Raw genomic sequence first — 20723 nt, forward strand, 5'->3', positions numbered from 1 at the left:
ATAATAATAATAATAATAATAATAATAATAATTAGACCTATCAGGTCCCACATGGGAAATTCAGTTTTCAGCTTCACCCAGCTGATTGCTGCCCAAGTGGTCAGAGCTGTTAGGGGTTAAGTGTCTTGCTCAAGTGTAGCCATGTAACGTAACCGTGACACCAGATCCCATAGCCCGAACTCCAAATCTCCTGTGTTTATACAAAAACAGTAATAACACTATTAAACAGCTTACATTTTGGGAAAGTGAAAAACGGGCTTCGTGGCTGTCTGCATATGCTAATGGTCAATGCCTGTGACGTGTGCAAGTTCAGATCAATTGCTCAACCCACTGAGGAGAACCATGCAGACCAGACAGGACTGACTGACTGACAGAGAGGTTTCCTTAATATGTAGTAGGATAGGATATAATAGGTCAGGATAACTAAGTGGGTAAAGGAACAGCTAGAAGAGTCTAATGCAGTCTTTAAAACCAGGAATAGACAAAACATAAATTATATTGTCCAGCCCTTGTGTGTTTGTGTGTGTGTGTGTTTGTGTGTGTGTGTGTGTGTGTGTGTGTGTGTGTGTGTGTGTGTGTGTGTGTGTGTGTGTGTGTGTGTGTGTGTGTGTGTGTGTGTGTGTGTGTGTGTGTGTGTGTGTGTGTGTGTGTGTGTGTGTGTGTGCGTGCGTGCGTGCGTGCGTGCGTGCGTGCGTGCGTGCGTGCGTGCGTGCGTGCGTGCGTGCGTGCGTGCGTGTGCACTGTGCATGCGTATGCACGTATGCATTGCACAGGTGATGCACATAAGAGAGTGTGTGTGATCTTAGATCTCGCCTCTCTGTCCGTCCTGTATACCAAGCGTCAACATCGCACTCCTGTCACAAAAGCCCAGTTTGGGCTCTCTTACTGTGGACAGAATATTCATTTTATGCTTTGCTGACTGTGAAGTTATTGTCAATAGGCAGGGTTACGGTCCTGTGAAGCAACATGAATAACATCATCGACCTGCAAGATCGATACAGGGAATCTAGAGATAGGATTAAAGCTTAATTTATAGTTTGTTGTACGTCTGCCCTGGCCATAAATAACAGTTTTTCAAGTGAGACAGCGTATAAATTAGGTTTTACAGTTGCACAGGATCTTTTTTTTTCATCTACACCAAATCTCTTTGCCAAAAATTGCACACTCTTTGCACACTATGCGTCGCTTTGCACCGCATTGTGAGTTTGTAGATCTGCTATTCTTGCCGAATGTTTCCCCCAGAATAGGGATGCTAGGGCTAATCCTGACCTTAAACACTTTCACTTTCACTACTATTTTGGGCAGGTCATAGGTCAGCAAATATTTAAAAAAATAATAATTCTAAATTATTTTCACTATACTTGCATGACAAATTATATAGGGCTTAAGTAATAACACGACATGTTTGTGCCCAATGTTGACCTTCCATACCTTCCATAGTTCCACAATACAGTAATATATTTTTGACATGAATATATAGCCTCTAAAACGACAGATTTTTCAGCTCAGCCGTAAGGTGAAAAAACATGAGTTTGGGCGAGACTAGATACAAAATCACAGCCTGTCTCTCAGTCTGCAGGAGCAGTTAATCAAACCACTTCTTCTTGGTTGCAGGCCCTCCTTCTCTACAGTGAGCAGACACACACACGCACGCGCGTGCACGCACGCACACGCACACGCACACGCACACACACACACACACACACACACACACACACACACACACACACACACACACACACACACACACACACACACACACACTGGCCTTCAAGGCTGTGCTCAAATTGGCGTCCCCCTCCATTCCACTGAGTCATACGTCATGGACCATGGTTCATGGGCCAAAGTTCACTAGCTATGACGTGATTGGATAGTCTGGTATGACATGCAAGCGTTTGACTGACTGGAGAGAGGGGGGACTCTGCGGTTGGTATTTGGGGCGTTGTCATTCATCATCCTTATCAGGGATGGGGTTATGTGGAATACAGGGGGGGGGGCAATGTTGACGCCTGAGCTGTGATCAGGAGAGAGACAGTGACACCCCCCCCCCCCTACTCACATGCACACACACACGCACTCACACAGGGAATGTCCGGCAGTGCTGTGCCAGCTGTGTGCTGCAGACAGAGGGGCGTCTGGGTAAAATACGAGCCCCTGTGTCCCCTGTACACCCACAGTCACGTACTCCTACGAGGGGGTAAGTGAGACGTCAGTATCAGTAAGGGAAGATGATGACACTGTAGACGTGGTGTAGTGGAACAGTGTATTTCACATGTTGGTCACATACTATACATGGAACGGACGCAGTTCAGAGACCTCACACATGCTGTCAGGCAGGAGAATTACGGTTTGGCTGCATAAAGCCTGGCCCATGTTGTGTCAACCATCTTGTGTTACAGTGGATTCACACAGTGTTCCACTGGTATATTTTTGTAGCCAAAGCATTATAGGGATTATTAAAGCTGCAATCCGTAAGATTTATGTCCTATACCAGATTCGAACCACTCCGACTCCAGGGCCAAACTTTCTACTGCTGAGCTAAGACAAAATGCCCACTTAAAGGAGGAGTTCACCCAAAAAATGACTTATTTTCTATCATTTGCACACCCTATGAAGCCTTGAATCCATGGATTATTTTTTGTTTTTGTCGCATTCCTAAGATAATAATTTGATTCCCGTCTCCTACCGGCTAATGTATCCGGTAGGAGACACAAAGTAGATTATTTGTGTCTCCTACCGGAAATACACACGGTCATCAAATTATTGTTTTAGGAATGCCACAAAAACAAAAATAAATCCATGAAATCAAGGCTTCATGGGGTGTGTAATTGATAGAAAATAAGTATTTTTTGGGGTGAACTCCTCCTTTAAGCCGGGGAGATATTGCCCGTTGAGCTTCAATATCGCTTGTCAACCAGTAGAGTTCCTACCCTTACAGTTCTTTCTTTCTTTTAAGAGCAGAGAGACCACCTCCAACCACCAAACTTGTGTTACTTATATTGTATTAATATACTCTACCATACAGATTGATAAAATAATGTTTTATTCACTGAAATAATTTCCAGATTGCAGCATCTGGAACATTATGTGTTCTTTGTCAGGCCCTGCTTTTGTCCCAATTTGTTGTCTATAAATGGAGGTCACTCACAGCACAAAACCTTTTTAATTTGAATGGTTTGTTTAACATATAATAAAATAAATATAATAAATGAATACAAATAAAACAGATGCAATAGATATCTACACAGGGTCTCTAAATGAATCAATATATGTGTAGTCTATCAATAAATATACTGTATATAGTCTATCAACAGTGAATATGTGTGTAGAGATGAGGATGCATATAGTATAATTAGCCTAAAGTATTATTGTTACAGATGTAGTTGAAATGAACGCTTTAGTAGTTAAACAGCACAGCTGTCCAAAGGACCAGTGTGGCTATTTCAGTAGCTTTTAAACAATGGAGCTTTATGATTACTAGGACGATGCCCATTGGTAATGATGCCCGTCCTGTTATGTAACACCCGTAGTACCTGTGGTACCCGTTGTCTGAGTACCCGTTGTACCCATCTGTCTGTGTCTCTTTTATGCCCATGGTGGGATGGTTCATGAGATATGTGGGGGACGGGCGGACGGGCAGAGATTTCGCGCATTTATAGATGTAGACTGAGTGACATTGTACAAGTGAAAGTTATGTCTTATAAATGAAATAAATAAAAATCTAAACTGTCGCTTTACACACTTTAGTGCAACCCAGTTTTACTGTCCTCCCCCTCTCTCTCTCTCTCTCTCTCTCTCTCTCTCAGGTGATTTATTCTCTGAATACTAAGAATGAGGAGCAAGAGGCAGCCCTGCAGGTCATAAACCACGCCCACCAGGAAGAGCTGCATCGTATCATCATGGAGACATGTCATGAAGGGGATGGATCAGTGCTTAGGACACGCCTCTTACAGCTCCAGGAGTCTCTTGATGAGCAGCATAGAGTTGGAGCCCAGGTATGTCTGCCTCTATCTATCTGTGTCTGTCTCTGTGTCTGGATGACACTTTGCACTCGGCAGTGTTCTCAGGAGGGAGAGCAGCCGCTTGGTAATCGGAAGGCTCCTGGTTCGATCCCCGGCTCCCCTTGGGTTAGTGTCGAAGTGCCCTTAACCTCTCCAGTCTTGTGTGTGTAGCCAGACGATCAGAGATCTCCGCCTATTGATTCACCTGAATTCAACATAGGGGCTAAGCCCCTAAAAATTACAGCAATAATGCAAAGACTTTAGGGTGTTCCTTCCTATGGGAAGGTATCAGGATTGGTTTTCAAAGCGCTGGCCGTAGGTTTTACCGCTGGTTTCCTCTGGCGTCCAAGCCCATTCTATGAATTTACATTTCACCAGATGTATGAAGTAGTAGATCTCTGATCGTCTGGCTAAGTGAGGCGACTTGACCCCTAACTGCTCCAGATAAGCAGGTTGGTGCCTTGCATGGTTTCCTCCAGAGGTGTGTGAATTGGAGAATGTGATGCACATTGCAAATCGCTTTGGATAAAAAGGCACTATATAAATGCCCAATTTACCGTTTGTATGTGAAAGACAACATGTTCCTCTGTGCCTCCAGGTGCAGGCAGACTTTGACGTTTTCCGCGCGCAGACAGAGGAAAGGGGGCGCGAGGCAGAGGCAGAGCTGAGGAAGAGCTTTGAGGAGCAGCTCCAGGCTGCACAGGTGGGGCTCCAGGAGGCCAAAACCCAGCTCGACACTGTCCAGAACGAGAGCCTGCGGCTGGGCAAGGAGCTGGGGACGGCCGGGGGCCAGGTCCAGGAGCTGCAGGCCCACTGCGAGGAGCTAAGGAAAGCGGCCGAGGTGGAGAGGAAGCGAGAGGAAGAAGAGAAGCAAAGGGGCGACGAGGAAAGAAAGACTGGGGAGAGGGAGGATTCTGAAAGAGTTGAAGCTCTGTCAGAGGAGGTGCAGGCTCTGAGGAAAGTGAAGGACCAAGCTGAGGAGGAAAAGAGGAGGGCGGTGAAAGAAGAAAGGGAGGAATGGGAGAAGAAGATGAGCGCGTTGGATGAGGAAAAAGAGGAGATGAGGAAGAGGATGGAGGCGGAACGGAGGGAAGAGAGACGGAGGTGGGAGGAGCGGGAGGAGGAGGAGAAGAAAGGGATGCACAGTGCACTCAGAGAAAGAGTGAAGAGGGCTGAGGACGAGGTGGAGACTCACCTGGAGAGACTCGACGGGAGCAAGAGAAACACCCTGAAGCTGCAAGAGAGAATTCAGGTATCTATCATTCATAGTCACATTAGAACACTGTGTACTGTACTGCGCAGGGAGGTGGATGGCAACTGAAATGCTTCAGCAGCCTCTCCCTGATGCACCCGACTAATGATCATCTTGATGGGAAAGACAGAGAGAGAGAGAAAGAGGATTTTGCTCAACCAACCACAGGCCTCTCTAAGTGCAGTTCCCTCTGCCCACTGTCTGCTAATGAGTCGTGCAGACAGGATACATTTGCTGCAGCACCACCACCATTACAGCTTCACACATGGCCATTTAGAAGCCCCTATGACAGCTGGCACAACACTGGTGACATGCACATTTTAAGTCCTCACAGTGGACCATTAGACGCTCACAGCTGGGCTAGCTGGATTCCCCAATCAAAGCATTTCTCTCTTCTGCCTTTTTTTTTGTCTCTCAGTTTCTTTCTTTCCTTCCTCCCGTACACAGTATGTTTAAAATTCACTCTCGGTTTCGTTTCACTCCCTCTGTTCCTGTTGGATCTTTCCCAATACCAACATCTCTCTCCATCCGTGTGTCACAGTCACCATCGTTATTTTCTTTCCCTCTCTTCCCTCAGGACCTGGAGGAAGAGTTGGAGCTGGGTCGGAGGCGTGTCTCCGAGGCAGAGGGCGGGGCTAAGCGTGCAGAGGAGGAGCTAGCCGTTGCCAAGGAGAGGCTGCTTCTGCAGGAAGACGAGCTTCAGAGCAGAGCAGGTAGTACGTCTGTCTGTCTGTCTGTCTGTCTGTCTGTCTGTCTGTCTGTCTGTCTGTCTGTCTGTCTGTTTGCTGGCCTGCCTATCCTTCTGTCTGCCTGTCTGTTCATCTGTCTGCGTGCAACTGTCCGCCTTGATAGCTGTTTATCTGCATCATCCATCTGTTTCTCTCCACCACTCAAAGGGAGATCACACTGGTTCACTTCTGCTGTGCTCATCCAATTAAGATTGTTTTCTATATTCATTATAACTACGCAAGGGCTGCAACTATTGCATTTTTTTTTAGAGATTGTTATATCGATTATTATTTTGATTAATCGAATAACTGAGAAGCGTGTTTTCTTTTTATTATTTTATTATCTGCTATCTTATAGATTATTTTATAGATACTTTTATTGATCAAAGAAAAAAATAAATACTCCACCAACACACCTGTCAGATTATTTTGTATATTCGATTAAATCGATTGCTTCCATTCATCGTTGTACCCGTAAACTACAGTCAGATAACTCACAAATAGATTGAGACCAATAATAGCTTGAGAACATTTTATTTATAAAATGTAAATAAGTGTGAATATTATATTTGATCTTGGTGTTCAGGCTCTGCTCTACATTACTCCCTGCTCAGCACATTAGCAGACAGCCATTTAAGAGCAGGGAGATATACAAACCCCCCAGGGGAAACAGAACCCTTAGGGAAAGCAGAGCCTACTGGTGGTGCTGGGGTGGTGCTGGGAGCAAACTAAGCACATACAACGTCAGTGGCAACACTGACAACAGGAGGAATTGCAATGAATCAGGTGAGCTTAAATAGACCACCAATTGATCAGCTGCTTGACACGTCACATACAGTACATCTCCCACATAGAGCTGCACACGTGTGTAAACCTCTCGAGTGTATCTGCCTGAACTAGTCTCACAAGCTACGCATCATTTTTGCCTCGTACCATGTGGTGTTTACATATTTAATGCCAGAAATCCACACAGTGTCATGTCATTCATATTTTATAACTGTATAATATAACAGAACATGACATAACAACACAACTGCATAATATTTATGCCATCGTACTCTCCTTTGTCCGACGTGTGTGTGTGTGTGTGTGTGTGTGTGTGTGTGTGTGTGTGTGTGTGTGTGTGTGTGTGTGTGTGTGTGTGTGTGTGTGTCAGAGGAGCTGCTGAGCCGTGGTGGCTGTGAGGTGTGTGTGTGTACAGAGGTAGAGGAGCTCAGGAGCCAGGTGAGTCGTCTGCAGAGCAGGAGCAGAGAGCTGGAAATGCAGAGCAGTGGCAGAAATAATGACCACGCCCGACAGATACGCCAGGTAGTATGCACGCATATACACACACACACACACACACAGACACACGCACGCACACACAAACATGCAAACACCCAGATACACATTTCAATTATTTATTTGTTTGAGCTTCTCCCCCACACTGCCTGGCTACCTTACCCCACACACACACACACACACGCATAAAACACATAAGCTTATTATATTGCAATATTGTTATAAACATAGATTATAGGCAAACTGAATAACACTGTGTGTGTGTGTGTGTGTGTGTGTGTGTGTGTGTGTGTGTGTGTGTGTGTGTGTGTGTGCGTGTGCGTGTGCGTGTGCGTGTGTGTGTGTGTGTGCGCAGCATGCCGAGGCCCTGTCCAGTCTGCGCTCAGAGATGGTGAGAGCCCAGACCGAGGAGCTGCGACGCGTGGAAAAGAACGCAGACGACGAGCGGGACAGACTGCAAAGAGAGCTGGACAGAGAGAAGGAGAGAGTGCAGAAGGAGCGAGAGCAGGAGAAGGATCAGTTGGAGAAGGAGAGGACCCGAGTGCGCGGGGAGAGAAACGAGGAGAAGGAGGCGCTGCACAGGGAGGGGGAGGAGATCAAGGAACGTCTGAGGAGAGAAAAAGAGGAGGAGGTGGAGATGCTGCGGAGGGAGCTGGAGGTGGAGAGGGTGCGCGTGCGCTCCCAGCTGGATGGGAGCAAGGAGCAGGTGGCGGCGGAGAAGGCCAGCCTGCAGCAGAGGCTGGATGAGGAGAAGAGGAGGCTGGCGGAGAAGGCGGAGGAGGACAGGAAGCGGTTGAAGGAGCAGGTACGCAGGGCGATAGAGGAGGTGATGAGGAGGCACGCGGCAGAGCTCCACAACGCCCAGGAGGCTCTGAGCTCTGAGAGGAAGACCAACCAGGAGGTCAGTGTGGCAACTTCCACATGTTTTCTGTTGGTACTGATATAGTGAATGAAAACCCATCCTGTTTTCATACCACCAGCTAAGTTAAAACAATAATCATTTTGATACTAATAAATAAAAAATCCTATGGCCTAAAAATCCTTTTTATAGGTTAGCTAAACTGACAGCTTTATGTCATACCTGTTTCTCAGGGCAGTGGTTACAAAAAGGAAATTCTCAGAGGTTGGACTGTTCAGGACAGCGTTATTTGTAATAACTCGCTACTGTATAAAATAGCAACTATATCAGATGTGTGACAGTGTGAGGGGCTACCCTGGTATAGACTGTGTGTGTGTGTGTGTGTGTGTGTGTGTGTGTGTGTGTGTGTGTGTGTGTGTGTGTGTGTGTGTGTGTGTGTGTGTGTGTGTGTGTGTGTGTGTGTGTGTGTGTGTGTTATTGACTTATGGATATGTAGTATGGCCCATTGGTTTTCCGAAGCATTTCAGAAACGCTTCAGTGGCACATTGAACCAAATCCATTATCTGCCATCATTGGTGTTGACCCAGATGAATTACAGTTACCTAAAACAAAACAGGATGTTCTAGCCTTTGCTTCTCCACTGGCTCGACGAGCTATCTTACTCAGATGCTGCCCCACCCCGCCACTCCCACTGGATGTCTTGCATGAAACTTGAGAAAATATGTCATACCATTTGGGGAGCAGAAAGCAAATTCAACGAAATGTGGAGGCCCTTTCTGAAATGTTAGAGAAAACTTCTACAGTATTCTCTAAGTAACTGCCTCTATGCCCCCGCCGTATTTATTCATTTTATATTTGTGTAAGGTGTATGTGTGGGTGTATGTCAGGTCTGGAGTTACGTGTTGAGATGTGACAAAATCCTTTTTTTTTATTTTTTTTTTATTATATATTAAAGGTAGGGTAAGTGATATTTTTTGGTTAAAACAAAACGTATTTTGTTAAAAGGTTAAAATACTATATTCTGATAGTAATCATTGCTATAGAGTGTTTTTTCAGTTACCGATGTCTCCCTGTCTCTCCAGCTCTTTAATAAACAGAAAATACATTTTTCGGTAGGTGTCAAAATCTCAGCCAATCAGGAGAAAGTACCCATTTTTAACCTTCATTTGTATAGTGATCCAGTTCCAATTGTGTCTGCTCATTTCTTAGTGTCATCACTTCCAATTTCACTTGTTTAATCTGTATCCTGATTGAGTTCTCTGTCCTGGTTGGATAAATTGGAAATGAAACTGAAACTGAAACGAAAATGCATTTTCTGTTTAATAAAGAGGTGGAGAGACAAGGAGACTCCTAATACTGAACAAACACCCTATAGCAATGAGTACTATCAGAATATAGAGCTATTTAACAATTATTTTAACCAACGCAAATCACTTACCCTACCTTTAATGTTGGATATGATTGGCAGGTGTGCATGCGTTTGGAGGAGGAGAGGAGAAGCAACGAGGAGGTGCGCAGGGGTTTGGAGAAGGAGAGGGAGGAGCTTAGGACGCAGCTCCAGGAGGCCACCAATGAGGTGAGAGGTTGAAGTTCGCCAACTCGCTATTGGATGTTGGATCAATTGCATCTTCATGAATTTACCATTTTCAAATAGTATTAATCAGTTTCGTGGGTGCCTGGTGGCCCAACCAGTTGGTCCATTGACTACATGTTCCTCCTGAGATGCGATGACCCAAGTTCGAATTCGACTCCGGTCTTGTCTCACATGTTACAACTGACAACAGAATGCGGGCCTGATTGAGAACAAGGCAAGGTTGCCATTAAAAACAAGTAAAAACATTGACATTGCTTCAACTGATTGCTTCTACTGATTCATAGGCGTCCGAATTGCATACTGATAGGGTGGTAATAATTAGTTACGATCATTTCATCGTAAGAGAAAGGACATCCTCTGTGCCAGTATCGGATGCGAAAGTTACCTGATCAGGCATCAAAATGTGATAGGTGGGAGTGAGAATGTGTTGATATCTACCCTTTCTCTGCCTTTAGTTTCCTGTCTCTCTACAGTCTACACTCACCTAAATAAAGCAGAAAATGCAAAAAAGATCAAAAGTTTCATCGCTCAAAGGCTTTCCGTGTTCTCAGATCTGTAGGCTGGAGTCGGTTCTCAAACAACAAGAAAACAAAGACAAGGCAGCCAATGAAAACCCTTCCCCATGTGGACCACATTGCACTCGCTTGGAGGGACAGCTGCGTCAGACGCAGACCCGCCTGGCCCGGACACAGGAAGAGGGAGAGAGGCTGCGGGAGAGGCAGCAGAGGGAGATAACTTCTCTGAGGGCCGACAAGCACAGGCTAGAGGAGAAGGTTCTGGAACAGAGCCGGCTGAACACGGAGCGGAGCCTTCTGGAACAGAGCCAGCGCAGTACTGAGGACAGGATCAGGTAGAGGCTGTACTATTACTTTAACGTTGACTTTCTTGATTCCTCTCGCCCTTCCACCTTGTCTTCTTACATAATGTTGAGGTTCATGATGTGGTTTTGAGATTACGTTCAAGAGAAATGGACGGGAGCTACAGAACATGGGGTATAACATATGACACTAGTGTGGGTTCATATCTGGCTTGCAACCTATGTTATATCCTTCTTCTCATCCTCCTTGTCTCTCTGATGTTTTTCTCTTGCTACACAATGAGATCTGTGTGTAAAAAGTGACCAGTAAACTGATTTGACTGTATATGAAAGTATACTGTCCAATTAAGAACAAAACAACAGCATAAAAATAATCCTTTACAGTACAAAGACAGAAAAAATCACAAAAAGTATTTTCACAAGTATGCAATGCATATACTATAGCCAAACCTTTAACCATAATACATCTGGCGGACAGACTCTTATTTCATTGCTCTTACTGGTCGGATGTGTGTTTGCAGGGTGGAGTGCGAGGACCGCCTCAGAGCAGAATTCAGAATAGAATTGAACGCTGCGATTGCCGAGGGCGAACAGCGATGGCAGGACCGGGAGCAGGAACTGCAGACGCGACAAGAGGAGCTACAGACCCAACTAGCGGATGCTCAGTCGCAGGTGAGGCTCATCCAGAAATTCAAGTGATAATCTAAACTTAAACTAAGGATACAAGCATGTAGCCGAGCTTGAAAAACTTTAGTAGTCAATTACAATTTACAATTTAGGCATTTAGCATACACTCTCATACAGAGTGACTATTCAACAAATAACAGGGTAAAAGACAAAATATATATATGTATATACATATATACTGCATATATAATTCAGGATGTAGTTCTAGCAACTGTAACTAAGAAAACTGAACATATTACACAAATTCAGATCTCTGTACTGGCTTCATAGTCATAGAATTAGAATAGAATAGAATTTGAAACTATTGGTGATAATCTTTAAACCATTCAATGGCTTGAGTGAAAATATGGCCAAAATATCTGATTTGCTTTAAAATTATGAACCGTTGTGAAGTCTCAGGTCATCTGGGACCCCATCTACTAACAGTTCCCAGAGTACAAACAAAACATGCTGATGCAGCATTTACTAGTTATTAAGCCACACATAGTTGGAACACACTTCCAGTGGATCTGAGGCTTGTGCCAACTCTGAGGGCGTTTCATGCCTTATGTAAGCACTTTGAATTGCCTTTGTGTCAGAAATGTACTATACAAATAAACTTGCCATGCCTTGCCTTACATGCTTTAGTTTTTGCATCAGTTTTGTCATGAAATGGCATTACAGATGGAGAAGAAGAGGGCGGGGTTGGGGGATGATTGCCATGGCAACCCTGAGATTGACAGGTTGAGGAAGGAGGTCCAGGAGATCATGGAGATTAACAAGAAGCTGAGGGACCAGCTGCAGGTACACATGTGCACACACACAAATACACATGTACCCCCTCATCTCATTCCCTCCCTCTCTGTCTCTCTCACTCTCTTCCTATCTCTCTCACACGTGCGTGCGTGCACGCACGCACACACACACACACACACACACACACGCGCACACGCACACACACACACACACACACACACACGCACGCGCACACACACACACACACACACACACACACACACACACACACACACACACACACACACACACACACACACACACACACACACACACACACACACACACACACACACACACACACACACACTCACACAAACAAACAAACACAAAATCACATATGTCAACGTTTTTCTCTTCGATTAATAATTTAGCTGCTTTGATGATACCGGGAGCAGAGCTCAGGGCGAGTGGAAAGGCAATATGTTGTGTGTGTGTGTGTGTGTGTGTGTGTGTGTGTGTGTGTGTGTGTGTGTGTGTGTGTGTGTGTGTGTGTGTGTGTGTGTGTGTGTGTGTGTGTGTGTGTGTGTGTGTGTGTGTGTGTGTGTGTGTGTGTGTGTGTGTGTGCACATCCACGGACTGTAGTTGTAAATGCACGTTTATGGAACCTCTTGTACAAAGTACATTATGTATGTGCTTATGTGTTGAAGGAGCCCCAAACTCAGTCTTTGTCTGAGGAAAGACACAACCATGCCATGGCACTGCACTGCAGGCGTTAGAGAGACAGTACAATATGTATGTGTTTATGTGTTGAAGGAGCCCCAAACCCAGTCTTTGTCTGAGGAAAGACACAACCATGCCATGGCACTGCAGGCGACTGAGAGACAGGCTAAAGAGGATGTGCTGTCTGAAAGGAACCGACTACAGACATTACACCATCTGCAGCTGGGTAACGCCTACATACACAATCTCCTCTCTTTCTCTGCTTGTTAGTACATCACTCACTCTCACAGATGCATGCACGCACACGCACGCACGCACACACGCGCCCACTCACACTGGAGTTTTAGATTTCAGAGTATATTGTTGCTGTCGGTGGAAACCTGTTACCTTTCGGGATAAAAATTCAATAGTAAAAGAATACGCCCACACACTGCCGAACTGCACGGTACAAGAGGACATTTATTTAAGGACAGGCAACGTTTCGGTCACTGATGACCTTCTTCAGGCAGGATAAAAATTCTAAAATAGCTAAAATAGCAGGTCTACAAGCTCAAAACGCTCAGAACGTCGCAATGCGACGAGTTTTGAGCTTGTCGGTCAGCTAGTTTTGCTACTTTTGTGTGACACTGTAGTATGATGAAGTAGGGCATTAATTTATGGGGGGAAAAGCAAACATAAAAAGGTAAAAGGTAAAAAAGAGATTTGTGCCTGACAGCGACGATATATTATTGTGTGTGTGTGTGTGTGTGTGTGTGTGTGTGTGTGTGTGTGTGTGTGTCTGTGTGTGTGTGTGTGTGTGTGTGTGTGTGTGTGTGTGTGTGTGTGTGTGTGTGTGTGTGTGTGTGTGTGTGTGTGTGTGTGTGTGTTCTCAGATAAGCAGCGTGCAGAGTTGACCCAGCAGCATACGGAGTGGAGCAGGCAGATGACCCAGAGACACATGCAGCAAATAGAGGACCTGCAGGCCGAGCTGCAGACACACACACAGATGATGGCCCTGCAACAAGTAACACACGCACACACACACACACACACACACACACACACACACACACACACACACACACACACACACACACACACACACACACACACACACACACACACACACACACACACTGACACACACACACACACACTCACACACACACACACACACACACGCACATGCGCGCACATAAACATAAACACACATTCACCTGCCTGCAAGAGACCAATTACAGTTGTTGTGAGTGAAAGCATTATCTCCCTCATGCAGGACAATGACGCATGATAAGGTTTCAGGTTCCATTGATCAAAATATGACTAGGCAGGGTACGCAGTATAAAGACACCGTTTTTAAAACAGTGAATCCTAAAATCAAATCAAACCTTACATGGACTAACATCATAAACAGAAGCATGAAGTTAAAACAAATAATAAATAAATAATTGATAAAACAAGCACAAGGAAAAGTTTGAAGTTTAAGTTCATGACTTTTGTTTCTGCTCATGGGCACTACGTGATCCCGAAGCCGATAAAGCGGATAAGTGAGAGTTGAGTTGAGGCAGCAGGCAGGAGAGGAAACCACGATGCAGGGACGATGAACTGCCATTGAATATCGTCCATGTCGGGCAGAAACCTTGTATGTCCAAAAACTTTACTTTTCAGGAAATGGAAAAAAATAAACTGTGTTCCAATGGATCCAATGTAGTTATTATTTAGTCACAAGCTTGTTAATACTTTTCATCGGTTAAATAGTTTTAAAACCCACAAACAGACTTAACCACTTTCAACCTAGTGTCCCTATTCTGTGCATTATTGGAGTAAATGTTCAAAAGTTTTCCTTCTTTCTTGTTTTTTTAATTGGATTTGTAGTCCCACGGGGGAAATTCAGTTTCAGCTTCACCCAGCTGATGTCTGCCCAGATGGTTATGAGGAGCGCTCGGAGGGAGCAGTTAGGGGTTGAGTGTCTTGCTCAGGGACACCTCAACACAAAGAACGGGCTGGAAGGTGACCTTATGATTACCAGACTGCCTCTCTACCCACTAAGCTACGAGCGCCCTATCATACGACTTAGAATAACATAGTGAATTTATTCATGAAATATGGAGATACAAGGTTTCTCCCACATTGACGATATGTTGGTGAGGCTGCAGACAGGAAACCATGCAGGGCCAGGGGATGAACTATCATTTAGTAAGTTAGTGAGGGTGTGCAGCGTGGCCTTCCTCAGTGATGGAAGAGAATAAGAGGGAAAACCAATGATACTGCAGCAACTTTTGTAACCTCTCCAGCTCCTTGGAGAGGCCTTTTGTCAATCCACCCGAAACTGGGCTGGTATATACCGTACAAGAACTGGAGGAATAAAGGTCAGGTATATTCGTTTTATTTTAAAACATCACATAGGAGACCAGCTCTTTTGGCAACACTAAGGTAATGGATCCTTGGCTGTGTGTTTGAAAGCGTAGGGTGGGAATCGCATGCCAAATCAGATGATATCTGAACTCTGAGGTGGAGAGACTACTGATGTGTTGTCCAGAAATCATTACAGATTGTGGAGAGGGGATATTGTCCTCTCTGATAACACTGATTATTACCATATCCATGCTCTTAGCTAATTTCATTATCAGTGAGAACTCCTGTCACCATTCATCCACAAAATCCAATGCCTTCTGAGTCAAGCCAGGTAGACCCCATCAGGAGCTCCGTGGTTGTAAGGTCATCTGCATATTTTACAGAGATAACAAAGGGAAGGTAGACATGTATCTAAACTGCAAATGACCAAGAGCAGTGGGGACAACACCCCCCCCCCGCCCCCCCCTGGGGGCAATTGGTTTGATTAGATTCAATCCAGTGATTGAACATACAATAAAAAATCACACCCAGTGTGAAGTGGGCGGTGTGGTCACAGTGGTCATCACAGTGATGGAAGAAGTGATGGAAGAAAAGTAATAAAAAAGTAATTGTGGACCAACCATTGTACACCCCTAACTTAAAAAAAAACATAAATGTGTTTTTTTTAAGTGCATAGTCCTATTTATAGGGCTATGCACATGTGTCATGTGTTCACTAGCCAATCACAGTCCTGAATAGACTGTGATTGGCCAATCACGGTGCAGGGTTAGGGGGGTACAATGGTGGCCAATCACAGCGCAGGGCTGGGGGGGTGCAATGGGTGGGGGGGGTACAATGGTGGCCAATCACAGTGCAGCGAATGTCGATGTCCAAACCTCACATATAGGGGCGGTTTCACCGCCCAAAAATTTAAAAAGAAAACAAACAACAAAAACAAAAGATAAAACAACATTGGATTTTGGGTAAATATTATGTATATATCAATGATTGTATGGTACGCTTCTCGTGTGTGTGTGTGTGTGTGTGTGTGTGTGTGTGTGTGTGTGTGTGTGTGTGTGTGTGTGTGCGTGCGTGTGCTCACAGGACTTGAAGCAGCAGAACCAGTGGCAGGTGTTTGAGCGGCAGCTTGATGAGAGTCGCTGTGCTGTACTGGAGCTTCAGAGAGAAAACACTTCACTGAAAGAACAACTGAAACAAAGGTAGAGAGGAGAGGAGAGGAGGCAGTAGGAGAGGAGAGGAGGGAGGAAACAAGGATTTAGGAAAGGATACCAGAGTGGGGATTAAAGCTATTGCTAAAATACAATATTTTATTGCTTTATATTGGCTAGGCTACTCCTTTCCTTTCTTTTCCTTTCCTTTCCTTTCCTTTCCTTTCCTTTCCTTTCCTTTCCTTTCCTTTCCTTTCCTTTCCTTTCCTTTCCTTTCCTTTCCTCTCCTCTCCTCTCCTCTCCTCTCCTCTCCTCTCCTCTCCTCTCCTCAGGTTGAGCCAGGAGGAGTCTGAGGCCCAGGAGAAAGAGGACGAGAGAGTGGAGGCGCTGCAGAAGAGAGACGCCGAGAAGCTGGAGGAGGAGGCGCAGCACTTGAAAGAGGAGGTGGAGAAACTGCGGGTGGAGATGGAGAAACTGGAGGAGTCCCAGAAACACTGGGAGGAGAGGAAGGAGGAGGAGATCAGAGAAGAGGAGGAGGAGCGGAGAAGAGAGGAGGAAGAGGAGAGGAGAAGAGAGGAGGTGGAGGAGATCAGGAGAGAGCACAAGAGAGAGATGCAGAGCTTGGTCTCTGAATACAGCAGTGCCCAGAAGAACCTGCAGGCTCGCATAGTGGCCCTGGAGACTGAGTGAGTAGGACACAGTACACACGCACATGAACCTGTCATCTCAATGCTGTCAACTGGTTGTAATCTACTCTGACACTCCAACACTGACATATGGAATATGAGGACCGCTATATGGATGAAAAAACATGTGTGTGTGCGTGCATTTGTATGCGTTCCAGGCTCCAAGAGAGGGAGGATAAGTGCAGGAGGAGAGAGCCTCGACATGATGACCTGCAGCTGGGAAGACTCCAGGATAGACTAACGGAGAGAGACCAGCTCATCAAACGACTTGTGGTGAGAACATACACGCATGCACAGACACACACACACACACACACACACACACACACACACACACACACAATAATTACCAGTGTTTTCACATTTTCTCAAGCCCAGCACATTCATCGAGGTCATCACTCATATGTTATGTTAGACCAAAAAAAGGGGAGGGGGGACCTTGTGTAATCTTTCGACCAGTATGACCTAGACCTACTTCTGGTTTCATGCAGCATGAGTTCATCCTCTATTATTAATAATAATCTAAATAATAAACTGTTTATACAATTGTAGACCCAATAGATAAAAGAGCATTCTCTGTACGAGGTCAGTGAATGAATGTTCGTCCTTGCATCCTCCTTCCCCGCAGGACGAGAGACATCAGCTGCAGGTCCACCCCCCTGTCGCCGGGGACAACAGCACCCTCAGACGTGACAACAAATCCCGCCCTGGGAGCGTCACCACGCCAACCATTAGGGTGAGTTGAGGTTTTGTTTTGTTTGTTAGGTGTGTAGCGGGCTGCGGGGTTGCATTCATGCCACAAGGTGTGTGAATGCACTGACTAGAGTCTCCATGGGTTGAATTGTCGTCCGAGTGATTAGCTTTGCGTTTTCATTTCCCTCAAAAATAATGTGCTACTTTGTTTGAAATGGTTAATAAACTTCCAAAACACATCAGCCATTGTTTACAATGTTATTAATATGACATGTTTATTATGGTTCACTGTAATTAGGATCAGATTTTTAGAATCAACATTGCTGAGAAAGGATGTGAATAAAATGCTTTTGACCTTCATGTTAGTACCATAATGTAAATTCATGTCATTCTGTGTAGAGTAATGTGAGGAAGAAATTACATGGCTGCTTATATCTAACCTCTATATTTTACCATCAATTATAATACTTCTACAATACATTATGATATTTGACAGTTTGTATGGGCCTAAATGTCCCCACTAGGCCTAATAGCTATTGTTTTGGTACAGCCTATCTTGTTATGGTTCAGTTTGTCCTTGAAGCAGCTAACAGTATAACTATGGTCTCTGCCCTGTGCTGGAGGCAGAACTACCGTACCACTGACATGAGTGTTAATGTACTTCTGACCATGATATCATGTACATAAAGCATAATCACCACCTAGAATATTGTCTCGACTCCTATGTGCCTCATGGATTGCTGATTGATCTAGAATTCCACGGCAAATGCCAGTACGTATTTGGTATGTTTGACCGATTTGATGTGATTGGTTTGTGTGTTGACAGAGGAAGCGGCTGGAGGAGTCTCCAACTCGCGTCACCAGCATCTCCAGCTCTTACGACAGAAGCCTCCTCCTTCCCCCGTCCTCGTCTTCCTCGTCGTCTCCCTCCTCCTCCTCGTCTTTTCAGCAGCGCTCCTCTTCCACCCTCCCCCACGCCTCCACTTCTCACCCCCAGGCCTCCACCCAATACTCCACCTCCTCGCTGCCCCACAAGCACACCTCCCTCTCCCTCAGCCAGCATTCCTCCCCGTTGCTCCAACGCGCCGCCCGGTCTCGGACCTCCTGCACGCCGCCCACCCCGGCTCCCACCGCCCCTCTCCCCGTCTGCCCCTCCCCGCAGGCGGGCATTCGCTATGTCAGTCCCGCTAGCCAGGAGCCACGATTACACCCGCAGGGCCAGCCAATCAGGTGATAGCATTTATGATGCAAGGCTGTCATTTTTGCAAACAAGCTAAAACCATAGTTTTGTCTAATAATTTCCTCTTCGTTTGCTTTTTATTTTCCAGGGGCCCTTATCTTGAACAAAGGGGGACTGTGACGGAAGGGCTAAAGCAGGAGTGGTTCACCAAATACTTCTCCTTCTGAAAACATGCACATGCACACATGCACACACACACACACACACACACACACACACACACACACACACACACACAGCTTCATATACAGCCCATTGCCTCTTCTTCACACACCAGTTTTGTCTTGTACTACAGTACTACATACACATACTACTGTACATACATACATACATACGTACATACATACATAAATACAGGCACAACTACACAATACATACAGGCATATCACCAGCAAGGCCATCGCTCAAACATTGCCTCAAAGCTCAACCAAAAAGTGCTTCTCAAACACATGCCTGACCTCTTCCCAAACATACCCCAGGGTCTTTGTATAGTTTGGAATGCCTCTTTAACTTTTTAAAGCTGCCTTCCTTTTTCCTTTTTCTTTATGTAACCATGATGTAACCACATCGCCTGACTCAATGCAAACCTTTACATTTCTTAAACAAGCATCATATACAGTATATGTCTCATATACTCTCATAGAGGCATTGATTCATTCAAGATGCCTCTCTACTAGTATACACATCCATTATGCATACATAAAACTGACCATACCAAATTTAAGCTTGTTTCAAAGCAAACATGTATAATAATGACGATGAAATTTAATAAAGTATTTTGTTTTTATTTTATTATTTATTATTTAAAGTGCTTTCTCAGGATGCTGTGACTGCAAAGCAAGAAGAAAGTGACGCAAGACTCACCCACTAAATTGGGTGAAAAAGATTGCACTCAACAGATAACAGGAATATTGCAGCTGGAATTAGATAACCCTTGAGCTGCAAATTGTCACACCTATTCTTATAAGATCAAACAAGTGCATCAAAATATAGCACCATTTAAGCACAACTTACACTATGATCGACATTTTTTAACCTCACAAAGGAACAATGTATTTATAATTAAGATATTAAGAATTCCAGGTCACATTTTGACCACATCCCATTGACCAAGAGTCAATATTGTCTGCTTCACAATTTTTCAAACTGTATCTTCATATAATCATTCCTCACTAATGCTCAGTATAAGATGGTACCATTTCTGTCAACTCAGTCTCTCTCTCGGAGGTCGGCTGTGGATAGTGAGAAACCTGCCTACCAGTGACATTATCAGTAGGCAGGTTTAGTCATTTCAAACAAGACGCCAAACTCTTAATTTTATTAATGCAAGCCGTACTACGGCTTCCATTTCAGCATGCTTTCAAGGAAGAGAAAGGCTTCCATTAGCTTGGAAACCGCATCTATGATGTCATTGGTAGGCAGGTTTCCGATGTCCACAGCCCACAAACAGCCCCGAGGTGAAAAAGGTGACATGTTTTTGAGTGGTGTCAGCCACTCCTACACTTGACCGTGTGTGTGGGTCCGTCCGTCCGTTTGAGCACGGCCTCAACAGCTGCAGCTGATTGCAACACAAGGATGCAACCAGTTACATGAAATCAAAGGCACCACTCTCTTCACACTGGGTGTGATTTTTGTTTCCGGGTCAGGTGTCACACAATAGAGCACCGAAGTCTGACGTAATTTACACATCCTACCTGGGTCGCGGTTCCCCCCCCCCCCCGTTCTGAATTCCCATAGACGTGTTTAATATCGCGTCAAATAAGAACTGTGTTCCAAAAATAAACAAATGACCCCGGCGGTTTTACTCTTATGGATATGAACCATCAACTGACGGTGAGAAAATGCTAATGTTACTTCCGAGGAATTAGTCAAATTTTCGCCAGAAACAGACCATTTCAAATATGAGTGACTGACTATCATAAACGATACAGAGCCTCCTCCCTGACAATATTGCCGAGACAGTTTG

General features: G+C 45.0%; 1 protein-coding gene across 2 annotated transcripts in view; it reads left to right on the forward strand.

The window, feature by feature from the left end:
* Positions 1-19743, forward strand: part of fam184b (family with sequence similarity 184 member B) — a 23393-nt gene extending 3650 nt beyond the window's left edge. The window contains exons 2-18 of one of the 2 annotated variants that reach the window (XM_080448919.1): positions 3807-3995; positions 4600-5253; positions 5831-5966; positions 7138-7289; positions 7618-8163; positions 9590-9697; positions 10267-10565; positions 11054-11204; positions 11859-12002; positions 12750-12882; positions 13529-13659; positions 16074-16189; positions 16471-16824; positions 16983-17097; positions 17453-17560; positions 18344-18747; positions 18846-19743. In XM_080448919.1, the coding sequence (XP_080305045.1) occupies positions 3807-3995; positions 4600-5253; positions 5831-5966; positions 7138-7289; positions 7618-8163; positions 9590-9697; positions 10267-10565; positions 11054-11204; positions 11859-12002; positions 12750-12882; positions 13529-13659; positions 16074-16189; positions 16471-16824; positions 16983-17097; positions 17453-17560; positions 18344-18747; positions 18846-18924 (3819 nt within the window). In that variant the 3' untranslated portion in view covers positions 18925-19743. The remainder of the gene's footprint in view (positions 1-3806; positions 3996-4599; positions 5254-5830; positions 5967-7137; positions 7290-7617; positions 8164-9589; positions 9698-10266; positions 10566-11053; positions 11205-11858; positions 12003-12749; positions 12883-13528; positions 13660-16073; positions 16190-16470; positions 16825-16982; positions 17098-17452; positions 17561-18343; positions 18748-18845) is intronic. The other variant, XM_080448920.1, reaches the window with a different exon arrangement.
* The last annotated feature ends 980 nt before the right edge of the window (positions 19744-20723 follow it).

Source organism: Gymnoscopelus braueri, assembly GCF_963280865.1.
Source record: "Gymnoscopelus braueri genome assembly, chromosome: 2".
NCBI lineage: Eukaryota > Metazoa > Chordata > Actinopteri > Myctophiformes > Myctophidae > Gymnoscopelus > Gymnoscopelus braueri.